Source organism: Acanthochromis polyacanthus, chromosome 17 (assembly GCF_021347895.1).
Source record: "Acanthochromis polyacanthus isolate Apoly-LR-REF ecotype Palm Island chromosome 17, KAUST_Apoly_ChrSc, whole genome shotgun sequence".
Taxonomy (NCBI): Eukaryota; Metazoa; Chordata; class Actinopteri; family Pomacentridae; genus Acanthochromis; species Acanthochromis polyacanthus.
The window spans coordinates 33,667,385-33,687,268 of NC_067129.1; the positions used below are offsets into that span (position 1 = coordinate 33,667,385).

Here is a 19,884-nt window from a genome sequence, read left to right on the forward strand (position 1 = left end):
TGCATGATAAGCTAGATGATACGTACCAAATACAAGCTAACAGTGAAACTGATGCATAAGTTGACTGTTAGGATGTAAGGCTCTGGCATTAAATATACTACATGTGTAGCTGCTACGTAAGATTCAAACAGTGTGTTGATGAGCATATCAAGTATGGTAAGGCTATGGTTAGTCCCTCTCATCTCGTTAGTCTTCCCCCTTAAACTGATTTCATTGTCTGTCTTCGTAATGTGCTCTCCTCTGTCTGGACTGCCAGCGTCTTTTCCTCAGATGTCAGAGAGCTGAGTGCATCCGACACCGAGAGTCAAAGCCTGGACATGTTTATGAGAGTCGGCTAAAGAAATTAGTGTCACTGTGGTTTTATTTTGTGCAGACAGGATCTAAAGCAGTAGCGCTGCCTTATTAGAGGCGCAGTTGAGTGTGTCATTGTGCTGCCAGTAATTCCTGCTGAGTGCTGTGCTTTGAGCCCAGCTCTTCTATTAAGCCTGATAATTGTGGGAGAATAGATGTCGTGTTTGTGTTATTTTTTCCATCTTTGGTCCATTAAATAGGAAAAAAAAAACACAGAAACACAGGGAACAATTAAATAATGGAGCTGAGATGGTAATAAAGAATTTTCTGTGCTGTTTTCCATGAGAAATGGAATCTCTGTGTTGCGAGATCATAAAGCCGCCGGGTTTTTAAGCCGCATTATCCTTTATTATTCTGAGCGGTTTATTATTCTGGGTGGTTTATTATTTTGGATCCTTTATTATTCTGGATGATTTATTATTCTGGGTGTCTGATTTTACTGACTGTTCATCACTGTGAGATCCAGGCGATGGTTACATTTCATTATTTCATACGTAGGTTCATATAATCTGCTATTTGCTGTTTAGTATAATCTGATATTTCTTGTACTGCTTCTATTATCCAACAGGAGTATCCCATATTGTAAACTGCAGTAAACACACTAGGACTCAGAGCTTAAAGCTGTCAGGAAAAGCCAAAAATAAGACCTCTGAGGGGCCAGAGGAGCCTATGTCAAAGCCACTTAACTATTGATAGGTCAGAAGTGGAAGCTGAGAGGCCAGCAGGATCTCTCTTTTATATCATACTCTCAGCTGGAGAGTCAAGTATTTCACGCTGAGTATGTGAAGGACTCCACTAGTTGCTCGTCTACAATGTAAAAACAAGAATTAAACAAAAAAACTGTTGTAAACGTATTTGTTGAGTAATTTGCTGAATTTTTACAGATTTCCCCCATTTTCTGAGGTTAGCTTTGATTCGACTTTATTGGCTTTGCACAGAGCACAAGTATGAACACAACAAAATGCAGTTTAGCAGCTAACCAGAAGAGCAAAAGCTGCAGAAAAATGCATTATTTACATTATGGGTCAATACCGTGGCATAATCACACTAATTATATGAATATAAGAGCTGTAGATACAATGTAAGATTGATAAATGTACATGCACAGGCAGAAAAGTGAGTAGTATGTATAAGTATAAGTAGTATAAGTATAAGTAGTGTGAACAGTATAAACAGTATAGATAGTATGTATGTTAGCAGTATACACACAATATTAACAACGTAAATAGTATGAGATATATGCAATATTTAAACAAGATGAAAATTACACATAATACCAGTAGTATACAGTTCACAGAAAAATTCGTTATTAGTTTTTGTGTACATACTAACCCTAAAAACTGGCTACACCAGTAAATATTGTCCACAAGAACGATCAGTTTTGTTTGATTTTTTTTTTCACAATTTATCGGTCCTTTTATGTTTGTGTTGTTGTATTTAAATCAGAAAAAGTCCTTATGTTACATATGTCTGAAATTATTAGATTATTTTTAATACTACATTACAGATGCTATCTAATCAAATCACAGGAAAAAAAAACATTAGTTTACATGTTGACTGTGAAAAAACAAAACAAACAGAAAAAACAAGTCAAAATTGTAAATGATATTCACATCTAAAATATGTATTTTTACAAATAATCATTATTTGTTTTTCCATTTACAATGTGTGACTGTGTAATTCCACAGTTTTACCTTATTTTACAGATACACTGCAAAAACTCAACGTCTCACCAAGTCTGTTTGTCTTATTTTTAGTCAGAATGTCTCATCTGACTTGATTTAAGACAAATTAACTTAACAAGTGACATCTCAGCAAGATGGAGAAACTTGTTTTAATTCAAACAATCTTGAAATTATCTTGTTTTGAACCTCGCGTTGTCCTGCGGGTCAAATTGACCCGTTTTAACATTTGAAAATGTGAAAAAATAAATATTTTCTACAGTGAAATCTTCCACATTTTCAACACTTTTTTGAGGACATTTTTGAACATGTTCTGTTGGAAAAAAGAAATGTTAAACAAAATGTTTCTTTTAGAACATTCGGGAAAAAATTTGATCCAAAATCCAGCAAAATTCGCTGGATTTTGGTGATTTTTTTCCCGAATGTTCTTAAAGAAAATATTGGAAGTTTTACTGATATATATGGAATCACTTTAGATCTTTTTAGAATTTTTTGGAAGATTTTTACTCACTTTTTGGAAATATTTACAATTTTTATATATTTTCTTGCCAAGTTTGGGGATTTTTTGAAAATGAAACTATTAAGGGAAACTTTTAAGGAATTTTCTTCCTGAAGATTTTTAGAAATTTGGGGGATTTTTTGCTGAATTTTTTTCAGACAAGGCAACAATATTTTTCGGTGCCGTAAATGAGGACATCAAGAGAGTTAATACACCTAAGCTTGATAATCCTGGTAAAATATAGCTTAAAATAAATCTTCCCAACTTGTTTCAAGATCTCAGTATTCTAAATATATCTTATTTGTTCTACTGGCAGATTTTTTACTTATTTCAAGGTAAAAGTTCCTTGAAATACGTTTTTTTTCTTGTTTTGAGAGGTGCACTTTTTCCAGTGTATTTACCTTTATTTCAGTGCAGTTTTTGAGCATAACAGCATTATTGAGAGTAAAAAACTGGGTTTAACCCCAAATACAAAGAAAGCGTACACTATGACAGTAGCGAAGAAAACAGAGCCACCCACATACGCCCGTATCTAAGATAACAGCAAAAGGAGATGAAATCAAACAGACCAAGAAGTTCAGCTACCTCGGCAGCATGCTAACATCAGACGGCAGATCAGTCCAGGAAATCAAGAGACGTACTGACATAGCCAAAGAGACTTTTAACAAGAAAAAGACCATCTTCACGAATACACGCATCAGTACGCCGACAAAAGTAGCAATCCTCAGATGCTACATCTGGTCAATCTTGCTGTATGGATGCGAAACGTGGACAATATCAAACAATATGCAGAAGAGACTCCAGGCAACGGAAATGTGGTTCTTACGGAGAACGCTAAAGATACCGTGGAGAGAAAGAGTAACCAATGAAGAGGTGCTTACAAGAGCAAATACGAAAAGAACAATGATGGCAACCATCAAATCAAGGAAAATTAAATTCCTAGGACATGTGATGAGGAGGAAGAGTATAGAAAATCTGACAATAACAGGCAAAATAGAAGGGAAGAAAGCTAGAAAGAAAGGTCGCTCAGAGAAACTGGAGTGTAGAGCAACAAGTTCAAAAGTGTGACATTCCTGGTTCTGTTGTGCTGTCCCTGAAAATGACTCAACAGATATTTTGTGAAGGTGTTCAACAGCCACACAGGGTGACATAAACTGTGAGAGGCTCAGATAAATTTCTCACAGGCCATAAAGACTACATTTGTAGGGAACATCTCTGCTTTTTTTTCTGTAGAAACACCAAAAGACTGCAGAAAGACCAACCTCCATCCACTGGGGGTTTTAGTTACCTCCGCCAAGGAGGTTATGTGACACCCGGCATCTGTCTGTCTGTCTGTCTGTCTGTTAGCAAGATAACTCAAAAACGCCTGGGCAGATTCAGATGAAATTTGGAGGGGATGTAGACTATGGTAAGAGGAAGAGCTGATTTAATTTTGGTGGCAATCTGGAAAGGATCCTGGATTCTGGATCACTTTGAATTTTTTAGTATGTTTTAGTATGTGGTCCAAAATATGACAAAAACATCATAGGTTAGTATGTCTTCCAACAAATTGGAGCAAGGTGTCCAGATAGCTCAACTGGTTAAGAAGGTGATTCATAAACAGAACTGTGTCAGAGATGCAGGTTTGATTCCAGCTCATGATCCTTTACTGCATGGGTTTCCTGCTTTCCTCTCTGTCCTTGGCAGAGGTCTGCTCTCTGAGTGCTTTTCTAGTTATTGATGGAAAACATCTGCGGGATTGCTGATACTCAGCATAAAACTAAATGTTCAGTCACGACGGTTTTGAGGCTGGTTCTTGTCTACTGTCCATATAAATGTGGCTCTTTACAAGTACAAGGACTGTCTTTTATCCAACTCACTCCATTGTGATATTGCTTTGTTTTTGTTTGTTAGTCAGTTAAAGCTGTTGTGTCTGAAAATGTGCTTCTGGACAGCTATATTTTTCTTTATAAACATATCATTCTAACATTTCTTTTATTTGAACTCATTTATTATGAGGCTCCTTTTGGAGGGATTTTACTGTTTGTGCAGTTCTATTATATTATTATGCCAAGCTGTGTCATTGGATTAGTTTACATCTCACATTTTGTGTGGTCTTGGGTTTGTTTGTTTGTTTTTTTTTACCAGAAATAGCACTTTTTTATATAAGAGATAATAGATTTGCAGATCCTGTTCTAGCTGTGTTTTATATGATGACCCAGGGGCTGTTATCTCACTTTTATGACCTTCCACCAAGAGGCTATTTGTACTCATTAAAACCATAATTTCCTCATTTGTATCAGTTAAATAAAATGAAATATAGCTGTGGAGCCTCAGAATTGTCGCTCGTAAGACAACATGAAACTAAGGCGAGATTAGATTTAGAGGGTTGGAATAATAAAATTACGCCAAGTTTTTAATTTATGTGACAAAATAATTGATTGACCTTCAATCTTCGAGATAGCCTGTCATTAAAAATGTGAAAATAGAGCTGCCTTCGCCTACACAGTAATATAATAAATAATAGATGCACAGAAAAAAACAACATGCAAACAAAAGTTTAAGCACAACAAAAAATTAGAAATGCAACAACTTGAATCTGTGTTTCAGTTATGACACTTTCCAATAAAACCATGTTCAACTAACTAATAACATTAAGTTAGGGAAATTAGTTTTTCCTCTACAGTCAGAGGAACTTTTAATTAGTTAATAACCCAAACGTGTTGTTTGAACAGTAGCGACAATTCCGGCTGTGAACATTTTCCCCAGAGTCTTGGATGGTGTCCTGTTGGTTTTGCAGGGCGAGCAGACTCTATACTTTTTTAAAAGATGCTTAAAGGTGAACGGTGTGTTCACATGTGATGAAAAGGGGTCGTGACAAAGTGGGTGTGAGAATAATCCCTCCACCACAGGAGGTTAAACCAACCATATGAGTTAAATGCACCCAGCGCTTTAATGGAGGTTTTTTACTTCCTCTCTATGTTCTCTCTGCATTCCACTCCCTCTAGTACCTTTCACTCCACTCAGATGTGGTATTGTCTTATTGTTATCGTTGTGTGACCTTTATGTTGTGCCCTCTGAGCCTCATTGATTTTTTATTTTTTTTTTGTCCGGTCCGGCAACAGAGCAGGCAGAATGGGGATCTGGCTGCTGCATTGTGCCATACAAGTTTGCTTTTCCAAGGGGAGTTTATAAGTATAAGACTCCCCTTGATACTGTACAGTAATTTATTTAGTTTGAATACTTGTTGATTAGTTAAATATACATAAGTTTGCCGGACCTGACAGGGGAAAGGCAGAAAGACAGAAACAAGGAGAAAGAAAAAAAACAACAACAACAAGGGGGGATAGTGAAGAGAAGAGGAAGGGTGCAAGAATACAATTATCTTTCAATTGAAACCGACACAACAGACAACAAGCTAGTACACCTTAACAAAGACACACCAGAACGCATCCTACGGGTTTTGTTAGGAAACACAGTTAGTAATTATTCAGATCATCTATGTGAGGCAAACAAACTGAGGAAACATGTCTTTTGATATTCTGGCACCAGGACAAACTTAACATCCCACAAGACAACATGGTTGCTATGTCCACATGCAGAGTACGGTGCAATTGTGACTGTGATCATGCAACTATGACCTCTGACCTCCGTGAAGGCCAGAAGTGGGCCCGAAAGCCCACAAGACCCAGGCGAGCCGGCAGCAATCCCAGAGTAGAGATCCGAGCCACCAAACCACGAGGACGACCACAGAGACCGGCAGCCGCCAACCCCGCCAGGGGCCGGAGGCCCAGGGCGGACCCAGCACAGGACCCCGGGCCCCAGGCATCCAAGAGGCAACCCCCGCCCCTTGGTTTTGCAGGGCGTGCAGACTCTATACTTTTTTAAAAGATGCTTAAAGGTGAACGGTGTGTTCACATGTGATGAAAAGGGGTCGTGACAAAGTGGGTGTGAGAATAATCCCTCCACCACGGGAGGTTAAACCAACCATATGAGTTAAATGCACCCAGCGCTTTAATGGAGGTTTTTTACTTCCTCTCTATGTTCTCTCTGCATTCCACTCCCTCTAGTACCTTTCACTCCACTCAGATGTGGTATTGTCTTATTGTTATCGTTGTGTGACCTTTATGTTGTGCCCTCTGAGCCTCATTGATTTGCTCTTTAAAGGAATGTAAACTTGTTTTTTTAAGTCAGTTCTTCTGTGTTTCTTCACATCACAATGAGAAACCCTGAGGTGTTACTGCACTGAATGCCTCCTGCACTACAGATTTTGTGCAATGGTTTATAACGTGCACTTAATTTTAACTGATTCACAGATTTTATTTAACTTTGAGGATGACATTAATGTTCTCCAGAAGAAAACTGCTCACACTAAGCTTTGTCTAACTTGATAACTGTCATGAAATCTACTGAGAATATTGTGGGAAGACACTCCATGATCGTCTTTTTGCACTATTGTAATAACAAATCTTCAGTAACAAGCAGATTTTTCATTAAATCATATTGATAATTGTTCTTCCACAGAGCAGTCTGGAAAGATTTTGGTCACCACCTCACCTGTCAGTGTTATGAAGGGTTGCTGCAGGTTGTCAAAAACGCTGTTGAGGTTTTTTAATCTTAAAATTCATGCATACGTCTCTGTGTTTCTTCTATAGGGCCTCAAGCCGATGGACCACAATGGGCTGTCAGATCCCTATGTCAAGTTGCACCTACTGCCCGGCGCCAGCAAGGTCTGTAAAATATTAGTAATTCATAATAAATGTGTGCTGCACTTTCTGACTTTCAGTGTGGAAAGTCAAAATTAATTTGACTTGTTCCTTGGATTTACTGTAGATAAAGCTTGCTTTTACAGGTTAGCATAGCTTTGCATAAAAAGGACATATAAACAGTTAGCCTCACCAAACAGCATCACGAACACTAACAAATTAAGGGGCGGAAAGGCTCAGTGGGTAGAGTAGCCGTCTTGCAACTGGAGGGTTGCTGGTTCGATCATATCGAGGTGTCCCTGAGCAAGACACCTAACCCCTAATTGCTCCTGATGGGTAGTGGTTAGCGCCTTGCTTGGCAGCTTCCGCCATCAGTGTGTGAATGGATGAATGTGATATATCTTGTAAAGCGCTTTGGGTATCTTTCAGGTATAGTAAAAGCGCTACATAAATACAGACCATTTACCATTAATGTTTCATCTTAGTTGTTTAAAATCTCTGTAACAAGAAATACAAAAATGAGTAGTCCCAAGCTTCCCAGCTGTTTCTACTAGGGATGGGAATTTCGACTAATTTCCGAACCGACTAGTCGCTAATTTTATTGGCGACTAGTCGGTTCGGAAAACCTGCAATTTAACCCTTTAAGCGCCAAAGTCGCAATATTGCGACAAGCAACATTGCTGAACATAACAAGCCATAGCTTCAAATATACTGCCTAGTGTGCCTCATGTACTGTACACCAGGAGATGGCGGACATCTGGAACTTCAATCTGAGCATCAGTTGTGGGCGTGTTTTCATTCAAAGTTTTGGAGTTTACAGAGTTTGAAAACCGAGGAGACGAGACTCGCCGTCAGAGCGTATCAGAGCGCAAGACGGCACATTTTAGAGTGAGAAATCTCACCATACCGAGAGGTCTGATCAACGCTGACAAAGTACTTTGTCAAGTAATGGCTTACTCATATTCTGAAGAGGAATATTCACCCTCTGATGAAGATGTTCAGTCGTCCACTGAGACAGAAAGTGCCGCTGCGTCTGTGCAGCGGGTCGGTGTGCCATGACAGTCCACGAGCAGCACATACTGGAGCCGATGCTTTGCTTCAGGGTGGCAGGAAGGGACGTGGTGGGTGTAGTTGGAGTGGTCAAAACACCGCTAATGATGAGGGGGATAGCGGGGGTTGAAAAAATAGACAAGCATATGCTACTGGCAGGATCAACCAGGTAGCCCAGATGGGACGAACGTGCAGCGCACGCCCGAGCGTAGAGCTGCATGGCGGCACCCGGTCGGGGGGGTGGGGGGGGACACTAGCGTTTAACCGACTAGTAAAATACTAAATGTTTAATATACGAGTAGGCGGTTAAACGATTAAACGACTAGTCGCGCACATCCCTAGTTTCTACTTGTGTCTCGTCTTTATGCTAAGCAAAGCTAAGCTACCCACATCCCAACATTAGCTCAACATTAGCACAAATATCCAATGATAAGAGGAGTTGTGTAAATGTATGTGTGTGTGTGTGTGTGTGTGTGTGTGTGTGTGTGTGTGTGTGTGTGTGTGTGTGTGTGTGTGTGTTTGTGTGTGTATGTATATATATATATATATATATATATATATATATATATATTGCAAAAGTTCTGTTACCCTCAGTTTCATGATCTTTAGAGATGTTTACATGTCGGAGTGAAAAATTCTATTAAACAAACTGAAAGTTCTACCTTATAGGCGTGTCATTAATACAAATTTGTTCTCCGGTGAAGTTGTATCAAGATGGAAGTCAAAAGAGTTGAGATATCTGCTCTCCTTCGTGCTGGCCACAACAAGTCTGACAGACCCAAACAGCTGAACATCAGTCGCATGACCGTCCACAGAGTCGCGGAGAGGCTCAAGAATGGTGAAGATCTTTCAGGTCTTCACCATGGTGAAGACCTGACATGTAAACTTCTCTAAAGATCATGAAACCGAGTGCAACAGAACTTTTCCAAAGCCCGGTATATATATATATATATATATATATATATATATATATATATATATAAACAGCCCATAACAAATAATGTCTGTGCCATCACGTACCATTTTTTAAGTCCTAAGTTTTGCATTTGGGAACCACTTTCTTAAGTGTTTTTGGATGGGAAAATGGTTACGCAAAAACAACATTCAATATCAAGTTCAAAGCTATTTATCTGCCACAGAATGATGAATATGTATTTGCACTTTTTGGCAGCTTGCATGGTAGCAATTTGCAAAAAGCCACCTTCTAAAGTACACTCTACTTTTAATCTATTTTGCTCTAAATGGAACCATAATTTACTAAATAAGCATCATGTTGTGTTGAACAAGATATGAAATTAGCATTTGAGACCAAAACTAAAAAGGAGAAAATGCTTAATGAAGTAGTAAATAAAGTAAGAATTAGGACCATTTCTAATTGAATTTTATATAAACTGATTTTGTTTTACAACCAGAAGAGTCGCCCCCTGCTGGTTTTTGGCAAGAATGCAGGTTTAAGGCTTCACTTTTCAGACCCAGAAACTATGTCCTTCTTTCATAAACAGCCTATAGTGAAATACAAAAGCAATACTGGCCACTCTCTGCATCCAAAGAGTTTAATATACCATAGAAACAGAGCTTTAAATGCTGCTTTCTTATTTTCGGTGACTGTAATCTGATCAGATCCTCTAAAAGTATTCAAATGATTGGTTGCTGGTGTTCCCAGAGCTTTCAGGAATATGTATATTTTGCATTCAGGCCTTCTTGTGGTTTTCCCAGAGCTGTAAAGAGACCCATATGAGCAGAAGGCTAATGATGTGTTTCATGATTCGGGGAGCACCACAGTGTGGGTTTGTCGGTGCAGAGCTTCATCAGTGTAAACATTAACTGACCGACCTAACGCACCCACTTAACGATGACGTGCTTCACTTGGGAAGATCTCGTCTCTTACAATCACGCCGCGAGTCTGGGTTTGATCTGCTCAGTGTCGCAAGTGGATGCACTTGAATAGGCGTAACTTTTGAAATGTTGTAGAAGAGCCATTAAATCTCTCAGTGGGCTCCGTGTGTCAGACCCCAATTGCTGCTTTTCAGCCGGTGTAATTACAAAACGGAATCCAAGATTGAAACATTTCAGAGTGACTCACTGGTTGTTTTATTAGAGACGATGAATTCTTTAGCTTGCTTGCATCCTTGAGGGCGATTTAATCCTTTCATTAAAGTCCTCAAATCTAATATAGATCCTGTGAATGAATACATTTCACAAAAGCAGCTTATTAAAAGCCAAAGCTGTGTGATTATCCATCTACCTGACTCACCTCTCCCTTTCTTCTAATACCTATTCAGACTCGTTTCTTTTTAACTGAACTCTGTAATTGTTTAGAAATCTGCTCGGCATTGAATTTTTAGCTCTGACTTTGTACCACGGTCACATAAAGTGTAAAGTTACGTCTGACAGTTATGTGATAAGCTCATGAACAATCGTGTATGAGTTACCCTTTTCTAATGATATATGATTATTGTGGGTCATTTTTTAAAGTTTGGTCATCAAACCCTAAAAGCTCATCTCAGTGCGTCAAAGTATTTAAAGTTTTTTCCAGCAAATTAATCTTTAAATGCCTTAAAACGAATGGCTAGCGGCTAAGTTAGACAGCAAATTACCCTGAAACAACACAATACAATACTGTAATTAATACGATCTGGATCCTAGTGGATAATAAAAGTGACAGAACAGTGAAATATTAAGAAAATACAGAAGACACAAACTGATAAATCTCAATCTTACATAAACAGATGAAAACATCCTAATTTAATAACTTCTATTCCTATTCAGTTATAGTCACCTTTATTAATGAAGCCTAGATATGAATGATAGCTTATCTGCTATCACATGCTGTTAAAACAGTATATTTATTGTGTATCGGTCCTAAATATCGGTTATCGATCTTTCTTGAGCATTAATAATGGACATCGGCACTGGAAAACCCATATCAGAACCTTGAGCTTGACCTTAGAGTATATCAAGTTCAGCTTTCAGCAGTCTAAACTTCATTTTTTGTTTGACTTTGATTTCTAAACTTGATTTACAGTTCTTGTTTAAGGCTTTATACAATTCAGGACTCTGTGGAAGCTACTGTAGCTATTTAATAATAATAATTTCTAATTGTTTCAAAGTCTTGGATCCTGTAGGATTAGTTTTAATACATGCCAAAAAAACTCCTGATGAACTCAAATTGTAGAAAATTGTGTATTTGAATTCATTTTTGATGTTTTTGCTTTAAAATGAGACCTTTACAATAATTAGATTATTTATTAAATATCAGGATTTTAAGCTGAGATTTGTTAATTTTTTGTTGAAACCTCACATCACTGATGCGTACATTAAGGCTAAATGTTGAAAATCTTTCAGTTCTTTCACATTTTTTCACTTCTAGCTCAAAAACGCGATGGGATTTTGCCGATTTTTGCAAAAAAATTAGCCTTCCTTTCAAACCCATCAGCAGGTTTTGGGGTGGAGGATTACACTGTTACCTAGAAGACAGGTCAAAGGCAATTAAAACATAATTAGGGTTCACCCTCTGGGTACCATGAATGCTGCACTAGACTTCTTGGTCGATAAGATGTTAACATCTTGGTCAAAGTGTTGCTTTGGTGAGCAGACATCCCCAGAGCTAAAGTCCTAGTGTGACTCAAATAAACGGCATAAAAACCCAATAAATGAATAAAAATACAGAATAGAAGTGACCTTTTTCACCAAGAAACCTCGATTAAATGTACATAACATCTTCTCACTTGGGGAAATGGTGTGAATGGAACGTATTTTTATGTGATTGCATTGGTTTTAGAGTTGGTTGAAAAAGTGAGCAGGGTTGTTATTATCTGGTCTGGATTTCCGAACCAAAAACTCTCAACTGAGTCCGTTATATTTCTGCAGATGGATGGAAACAGCCCATGATGCACATGCAACCCTTCTGTCTGCAGTACGTACCATTTTCAGTCTCTTCACATACAAGCTGTTTAACCCCCAACTGCTCCATATGTGCAGATCCTGATGGCGCTTTCCTGAAATTTAAAGACGGATTAATTAGCAGGAAAATAAAGATGGAATTGTAGTTATTAAAGTCTGGAAATAGCCACTCAGAAAGCGAGAAAGCCTGCAATGAAACAGTAATTTAATGATTGTCCTCCAACGCATGGAACAGGCCCAAAAAACAAATCTGCCTGCTGCTGGTTTGAATTGGACCACTCCTCTGTGATCACTCGAGTTAAAGGAGAAATCTGCCAACTGTAGAACTCATCTGTGATAATATCCACCCAACAGGTTTGGTCCAGAGCCAGATATTTCACCAACCAGTGTCCAGATTACTGTGTATGTTCATCACACCCCGAGGATGATCAAATCACTGCAGAATCAGGGTGTTTTTACTGGAGTGCGTCTGTTTGTTGTAAAATTTCCGGTTATGACTGCCTGTCTCCTGTAAATATCTGTAAACTCTCCACTGTGCAGAGATAAACATGGAGGAAGTTGTTCAAAGAAGCACCATGTATACAAACTGTGGTGGCTTCAGGGTAAAAATACTCCTTTGTCAGTGAATGACACATAACTACGTCAGTGTGATTCATCACTTTATTTGATTTCCTACAAGATTCTTGCTGTGGCCTTCGCAATATCAAATATGATGTTTAGCAGGCTTAGTGCTTTTTTATTACTGTTAATTTACTGTTGTAGATGATCAAATCAGACGTCATTATTCTGTCAAAACATCCATCCGACGTAGAAAAAACCCACCAGCACCTCTGACGCTCACTCACTAACGTGTTCTTTACTTCATGCAGGTGTTATGCTGCATATGTTTCTTTACAAGCAGTGACTGAACTTCCAGGTGTTCTAAAATGACAGTGTATTTGCCTAATTTGGTACAATGCAGTGGAGATAAAATAAAAGTCTTCGGACTGGTGACCTGCTCATTATCCAAAAACAGCACACTGATTAGATCCGACTTTATTGCCATTTCATAGAGTGAAAGTAGTAAGGACAAGGAAATGCAGTCCAGCATCAGTAGCAGCAGTAAAGTGCGTTTTACAGTGCGATGTATACAGTACGTTACAGTATAAACAGAATTAATAGCATGGATAGACGCTATGAACACACCAGTATATGAATATACGATATGAATCAGATCAACTAAATTTACAAGTAGAGATAAATAGTGGTATGAGCAGTATAAACAGTAAGCAGTATGGAAAGTATAAGTAGTGTGAACAGAACAGACAGTGTGACCATGGGTGTCAAACATATGGCCCACGGGCCAAAAGCAGCCCACCAGAGGGTCCAATCCAAACTGTGTGACAACTTTTCAATAAGCAAAATGTCACGTCTGCGGTAACGGGCTCCAGATAGGGGCAGTACTCTCCCCCTCCCTTCCTGAGATTAATCAGCAGGTGCAGCTGGAGCAGGAGGCGGCAGGTGTGCTGCACCGGCAATCAGCTGATCCGGAGCGAGCAGGGGGGAGCAGTTCAACCAATCTACTCCTCAGACCATAGAAGCAGACCTCAGTCATCACTTGATGCCTGACCATGAACAAAGCAACACCTGGAATCTCACCTGCTCAAGCCATTCTCCGTTCCACCAACTTCAAGCCTCACTGGTCTGTTTCCACTCCACTCCTGGGATCCATCCTCGTCTCAGACCAAACACTCCTCACCTGGTTCTGGCCACCACATGCCAACCCACATCGTCTTCTGCTCCACTCCACGCCACGCCATTGTTTACTTCTGCACCTGTCAGCCACGTCTCCTGTTCCCCACTCAATCCTCTGTCAGCTAAGTCCTTAGTCCTGAGCCAGGTTAGTAGTTACTTCAAGTAGCATTATATTTGGATTCTAATAGTTGCTTCAGCAACTTTCCATTGTTGTATAGTAGTAGTAGTAGTGTTCGGTATGGCTTCTGATTGTTTCGTATTTTCTACTTTGCTTTGAAATTGCACTTGCATTAAGAATTTTCAGGTTGTTCATGATGTTTTGAAAAAAGATAGTCTGATAAATCTGAACATTTTCAGAATGTACTTTTTAAAACAAAAACAAAGGGAAAAATGTGGAGTTGTCCTTATTTATAGGTCCCTTTATGTGGCCCCTGAACTAAAATGAGTTTAGCAGATGCTTTTATCCAAAGCGACATACATCTGAGAGTAGATACGACACAAGCGAGGACCTAGTCAGGAGAATACAACCTGGATAAGTGCTATAAAACAAGTGCAAGTCTGATAGGACCTTGGTGCCTACAGGTAGTGCTGGAGGTAATAGGAATTCATGTTTTTCTCCTTTCTTATTATTTGCAGTCTGACACCCTTGGTGTAAATGGTATTAATGCTATGAGACATATGCAGTATGAACACTATAAACAGTCTATAGGATATGAAATGGAGCATATATGCAGTTTATAAAATACACTTTAACATGCAAATACCCTGAAAACTGCCTGCTATTGTCCTAATCCATACAGACTATATGAGCGAAAATTATTCAGAGGTGTCCATAGGTTGTTTCTTCAGATAGAGTCAAGCATATATGTTCCTCCAGTAGTAACTGTCTTAATGGCAGGACAGTACTGTAACATCCACTACAGGAAAGAGAATTTATTGTATGAAGCAGAGAAACCTGGAAAAAGAGTTATTATAAAAGAGAAAACGTAATGAGAAAAGGGCGATCAAATGGAGCATCAATTTTACTCTTAATTCTGTCCCTGAGCTCTTTTTTTCTGGCATTCATTTTATTTTTATTCAGTTTGATTTGTTTTATTTAATTTTATAAAGATTGTTTTCTCAGATTAGCAGTATGTTATCTTTAGCTTAGCTTAGAGTCATGTAACATCACCAGTGGCGGCTGGTGGTGAAATTTGTTGGGTGGCCTAACAAATGCATAATACCAATTAAATGGTTAACTCAGCTGCAAAAGCAACATCACCTATGATACACACAGTTACATCAATTACAGGTACACTATACTTTTTTAGTGCTCTACATCAACACTCTCTCTCACTCACTCTCTCTCTCTCTCTCTCACACACACACACACCACTACAAAACGTGTTCCAACTGCAATGACTGCCCACAGATAGCCTGTTGCACCTGTCTTATTACAACTGTTTGGTGACATGTAGTGCAAAACACACCTTCAGTACAACAGATGACCTCAGCAAAAACAAGGTGTCACAGTCCTTTAACAGGTTAACATGGGCCTACCTTATTTGAAAAGAAGCTCACATCGACGGCCGATGTGATCCCAGTCTCTTAACTTCCAGCTTTTCCTCCAAAGACATTGAGGAAAATGGACATGCATATAATAGCAGCACCGCTGCGTCAGCTCACTGCTCTTGGTCAAAGTCAAGGCCTGTGGGCTGACTGAAGTTAGCCCAAATGATCAGTAAATTACGGGGGCGGGACATGACACCTGTCAATCACTTATAAGAACGAAATGAATGAAAGTGGACTGTATCTGCTGGAGCTGTAAAAAATAAGCCCATTTAGAGATATTCTATGTTTTTCTTTTAACTGATTGGTGCTGTTGCTACCTTCGGTTTCACCTAAACTTAAAACAATCTGCTGTAAGTTATTTAAAAAATAATTTTCTCATCTTTTTTGTGTTGGCCTGGGAGGGCTTAGCCCTGTTAGCCCATTTATACCAGCCGTCCCTGAACATCACTAGTATTACATCTGTGTAGATTCTCGGTCATTCAGGTCATGGTAATCCTGAGAACTTCAGCTGAAGAAAGATAAGAGGCCTTCAAGAATAAAAAAAGAGAGAAATCCAGTTACCTTCTACTTAAACTCTTAAAGGTAATAGTAAAACATCACAATAATGAAGAAGAAATGAAGAATCTTACCTTGTACTGGGATTGCTGGTTCCAAGAGATAGAAAGTCTTACTGTTTGTTATATTTTATTTCTACATACATGCTCCTCCAGTAGGAACTGTCTTAATGGGAGGATGGCACTGTAACAGCCACTACAGGAAACTATAAAGTCAGAATTTAAAAACTGAAGTGAAGAAACTTGGGGGGGGGGAGAGTCATTGCAAAAGAGAAAACGCAAATTAATGGAGCATGCAATTTTACTGTTAGTTCTGCTCTTTTTTTTTGGCACTTTTTAAATTTCATTTTCTTGAATTTTCCTGCAGAGTCATCTGCACTTTCTGGAAACTCATTTCAGCTGGATGTTCGATTACATTTATCCAAACCAGAGTCTGCAAAGTTGACTTTAAAGTTAATGTGAAATCAACCGGAATCATCCTGTATGACCTGAAACTCTCTCATCCAGCATTTCCTGACTCCTTCATTAGAGACTCTCCACCTCCTGCTCCTTTACTGAATGTTGGCTCTTAAAATTAGAGCAACATGAAGACGTTTCCAGCGGAAGCTGGACTGTTTTTTGTAAAAGACCTGCCAGCAATATCACAAACACACAACAAATGAATTACCATTTCTTCAGAATGCTGAAAGAGGTCAGGATGCTTACTTTATATTATCTTTGGCTCGCTCCTCCTGCCATCTGCTCTCCTTCCTGCTGATTAAGTGGTCCAGTGCATCTCCAATGAATGGACATCACGGCATCAGAGTCAGCGCTCGCATCCCCAAAATGCAGCTTCTAAGCTGATTTAAATGTACTTCAACAGTAGGCAATTATTTTTAGGGTCTGACAAACGTCTAGCTCTCGCAGCAGGGCTGGTGTTGTATCCGTTTCCGCTGATTGGTTTGAGTTTACGTAAGAAGTTCTTCATTCTTCATGCGTCCTGCTGTGGTTGGCTATCACTGTTAATGTCAACTATCCAGCTGCTTTCAGCTTAGTGGCAGGAATTTATATGACGTGTCGTGGATTATTTGACTGGTAAGTCAAATTAAACTCTCCATGAGGACATGCAGCCCCTCGGATTTGTCTCGTGTCTCGGCTGGAGGCCTCACAGAAGCCTCTGAATATTCCTGCCAGCATAACGCGACGTCTTCTCTCTCCCCGCTCAGATATTCTCTCAGCTTGTTCTCAAAATAATCATTAGGCTCGGTCTCAGAGCCTCATTATGAGCCACTAAAAAGGTCATAAGTTCTGCTTGCACTCTAATCAGAAGTGAAGTTTCACGCTCTGCTGCAAAGCCAGATCGCAGCTTCATCTCCTCCGAGGCCACAATCAAACACAATGAAACACCTGCAATTATTCCCGATTAGACTGTCAAGAGCTGACAGGAATTGAATACTGTAATATGGTGATGTGAAAGTGATAAAGTGGTGCAGTTGACAAACCTGGCATTCAGTAGGTGCAACAAATATTTGAATATATTTAAGAACGCACACGGAATTGAAGACATGATGATACAGTCAGGAGTTTCTCATTAGGAGGCTGATGAAATGAGAACTTGATTGTTTTTCTAAACCTTTGTTTCAGAAATCAGTTCAGGAAGCTAGACCGAACTGTTTATTTGCCACAATGAAAGCACTAAAATGAGAAATGAGAGCAAAAATTAGATTGTGAAGACAAATTCACTTGCGGAAATACAAAAAATACTTCTTATTTCTTTTTATAAATGAACTCCATGTCTTCTCAGAACAGAACACAAATAGTTTTGTGGCCCAGACCATTAATCCAAACACAAAACACAAGGTTGAGTCACAAAGACACTGATTTTTGTAAGCCACGTCTGGTTATTATGTTATTTGTCCAGCAGCACTGACTCTTCACAGTGATGAGCTGTCTGTCAGCTGGACCTAACACCCGTTAGTAAGTGTAACTGCTCACAGCCACAAGGTGGGACGCTGCTGAGTTTATAGTAAAACAGCATTTGAACAGCTCAGCTTCATGCACGTGTTCACCTCTGAATTATGGACTGATGCGAGCTTTAACATTAGTTGTTAGAAGTTTAGTGTTTAGTGAAATTTAGTGGGGAAACTGTTCAGTTATTTAAATAAGCTGACAAGTTTTACAATATCTTGGCTGTGAGAAATGACTTCAACTGCATATAAAATGGGAATTTTCTGTCACGTTATGCGGTTCAGTATACAAGACAGCCTTACATGCAAAAAAGACAACAAAACCAAGTTCCCATAACAATGAAAAACTGTCGTACTCTGAAGACTTGAGGGAATTCCTAGGTGTCTTTGCAAAAGTCTTAAAGGTCTCATATTCTGCATATTTATGAGTTCATAATTTTATTTTTGGCATTAACTAGAATATATTTATGTTCTATAGTGTTCAAAAAACACATTGTTTTTCTCATACTGTACATTTTTGCAGAATATTTTCTCATCTTCTGTCTAAGGCACTACTGTGTCTTTAAGACCGGTCTGCTCTGATTGGTCAGTTGGTCTAACAAAGGCCAGGTAACTCTGTTAGCATGTAGCTATAGCTCTTGTTTAAGGGTCAGACCAACAAGCCCTCAAACTCATACGACCGCACAGGTCGTATGTAACGTGCCCCTGAATACGACCCATGAGAGCGTATTTAGGCTAGCGCCCCTATGGGGGACAGGAAGGCATTACGGGATTTAATTCGCGAAACGGCTTTTCCCTCGCCAAATGGCTTTATCCTCAATTTCGCAAGACGGGTTTAGGGTTAGGGTTAGGGTTAGGGTTAGTGTTAGGTCAAAGTTTGTTCATGGTGACGTTTCAGCTGAGACACCGGAGTGTCGATATTTACTCAACCGCTAGAGGTCGCTTAACTTCAAAACGTAACACTTGGTCGTAATACGAGCGTGTACAGACGACCTATGCGGTTGTTTTTTTCAAGGAGAACAGTCTCGTCAGACCAGCTGCTAGTTCGGCGTTATGTCAATATATTACATGGGTTAGGGTTAATAAGTAACAGGAGAACAGTCTGGACTTCAAATGAGGCTTTTCAGGCAGGTAAGAACCTTTTGCTTGCACAAAAACAGGCACATGAGACTCTGAAGAAAAGCGAAGCCCCAAAAACTGAACATAAACTGTCTAATGACTAGAATACATGCTTTAGCATTTAGCCTTACTAAAGTGTTTACTTCATTTACCAATGTCCTAGTAAGAGACGCATTTCGAACACTTTTGGACACAAACATAAAAGAATAATTCCCTCCATTTTTTTGTTTGATTCCAACACACTTTTCCCAAATTGTGAATCACATTTTCAGTTAATTTTAGTTAATGTGTGGATAAATAACATCTCAGAAAGCAACTGGATTAGTGTGAATTAACTTACACCTGATTAGTCCTGGTTTTATTTAAGCCCTGATTGCGAAACTGGGCCCAAATGTCCATACAACTAGTCAGCAACATGATAGAAGATTTCCAGGGGCTTTTAAACAGATATCCAATATAGGCTTTACCCTTCAACATTGGCAGCACCTTGTACAGCCATGGCCATAAGTTTGGACACAGCATGACTTCCTATGTCTGTTTTGATGTCTATTACAGAACATAACTAATATTTTTTGACAGCACCAGTTTAATTAGTCAACAAATCAACAAGGGATATAATATTATCAATAAATTCCAACAATTGGAACAACTTTGTTCCCAAAACATAATATTAGAAGAAAATAACAAAAAAATGCAGTACTTTCACAACAATTTGGTAAGAAGAACAAAATGACACCAAACTCTTTTGATGTTTATTTTAAATATGAAACTTAATATAGTTCTCAGGAGTTGTGTACTATATTGTAAGTG

The 19,884-nt window shown here is 39.0% G+C and overlaps 1 protein-coding gene across 1 annotated transcript in view; it reads left to right on the forward strand.

Annotated features, from left to right (window-relative positions):
- Positions 1–19,884, forward strand: part of doc2b (double C2-like domains, beta) — a 238,613-nt gene that overhangs the window by 153,145 nt on the left and 65,584 nt on the right. The window contains exon 3 of the mRNA XM_051937386.1: positions 7,167–7,241. Within this exon, the coding sequence (XP_051793346.1) occupies positions 7,167–7,241 (75 nt within the window). The remainder of the gene's footprint in view (positions 1–7,166; positions 7,242–19,884) is intronic.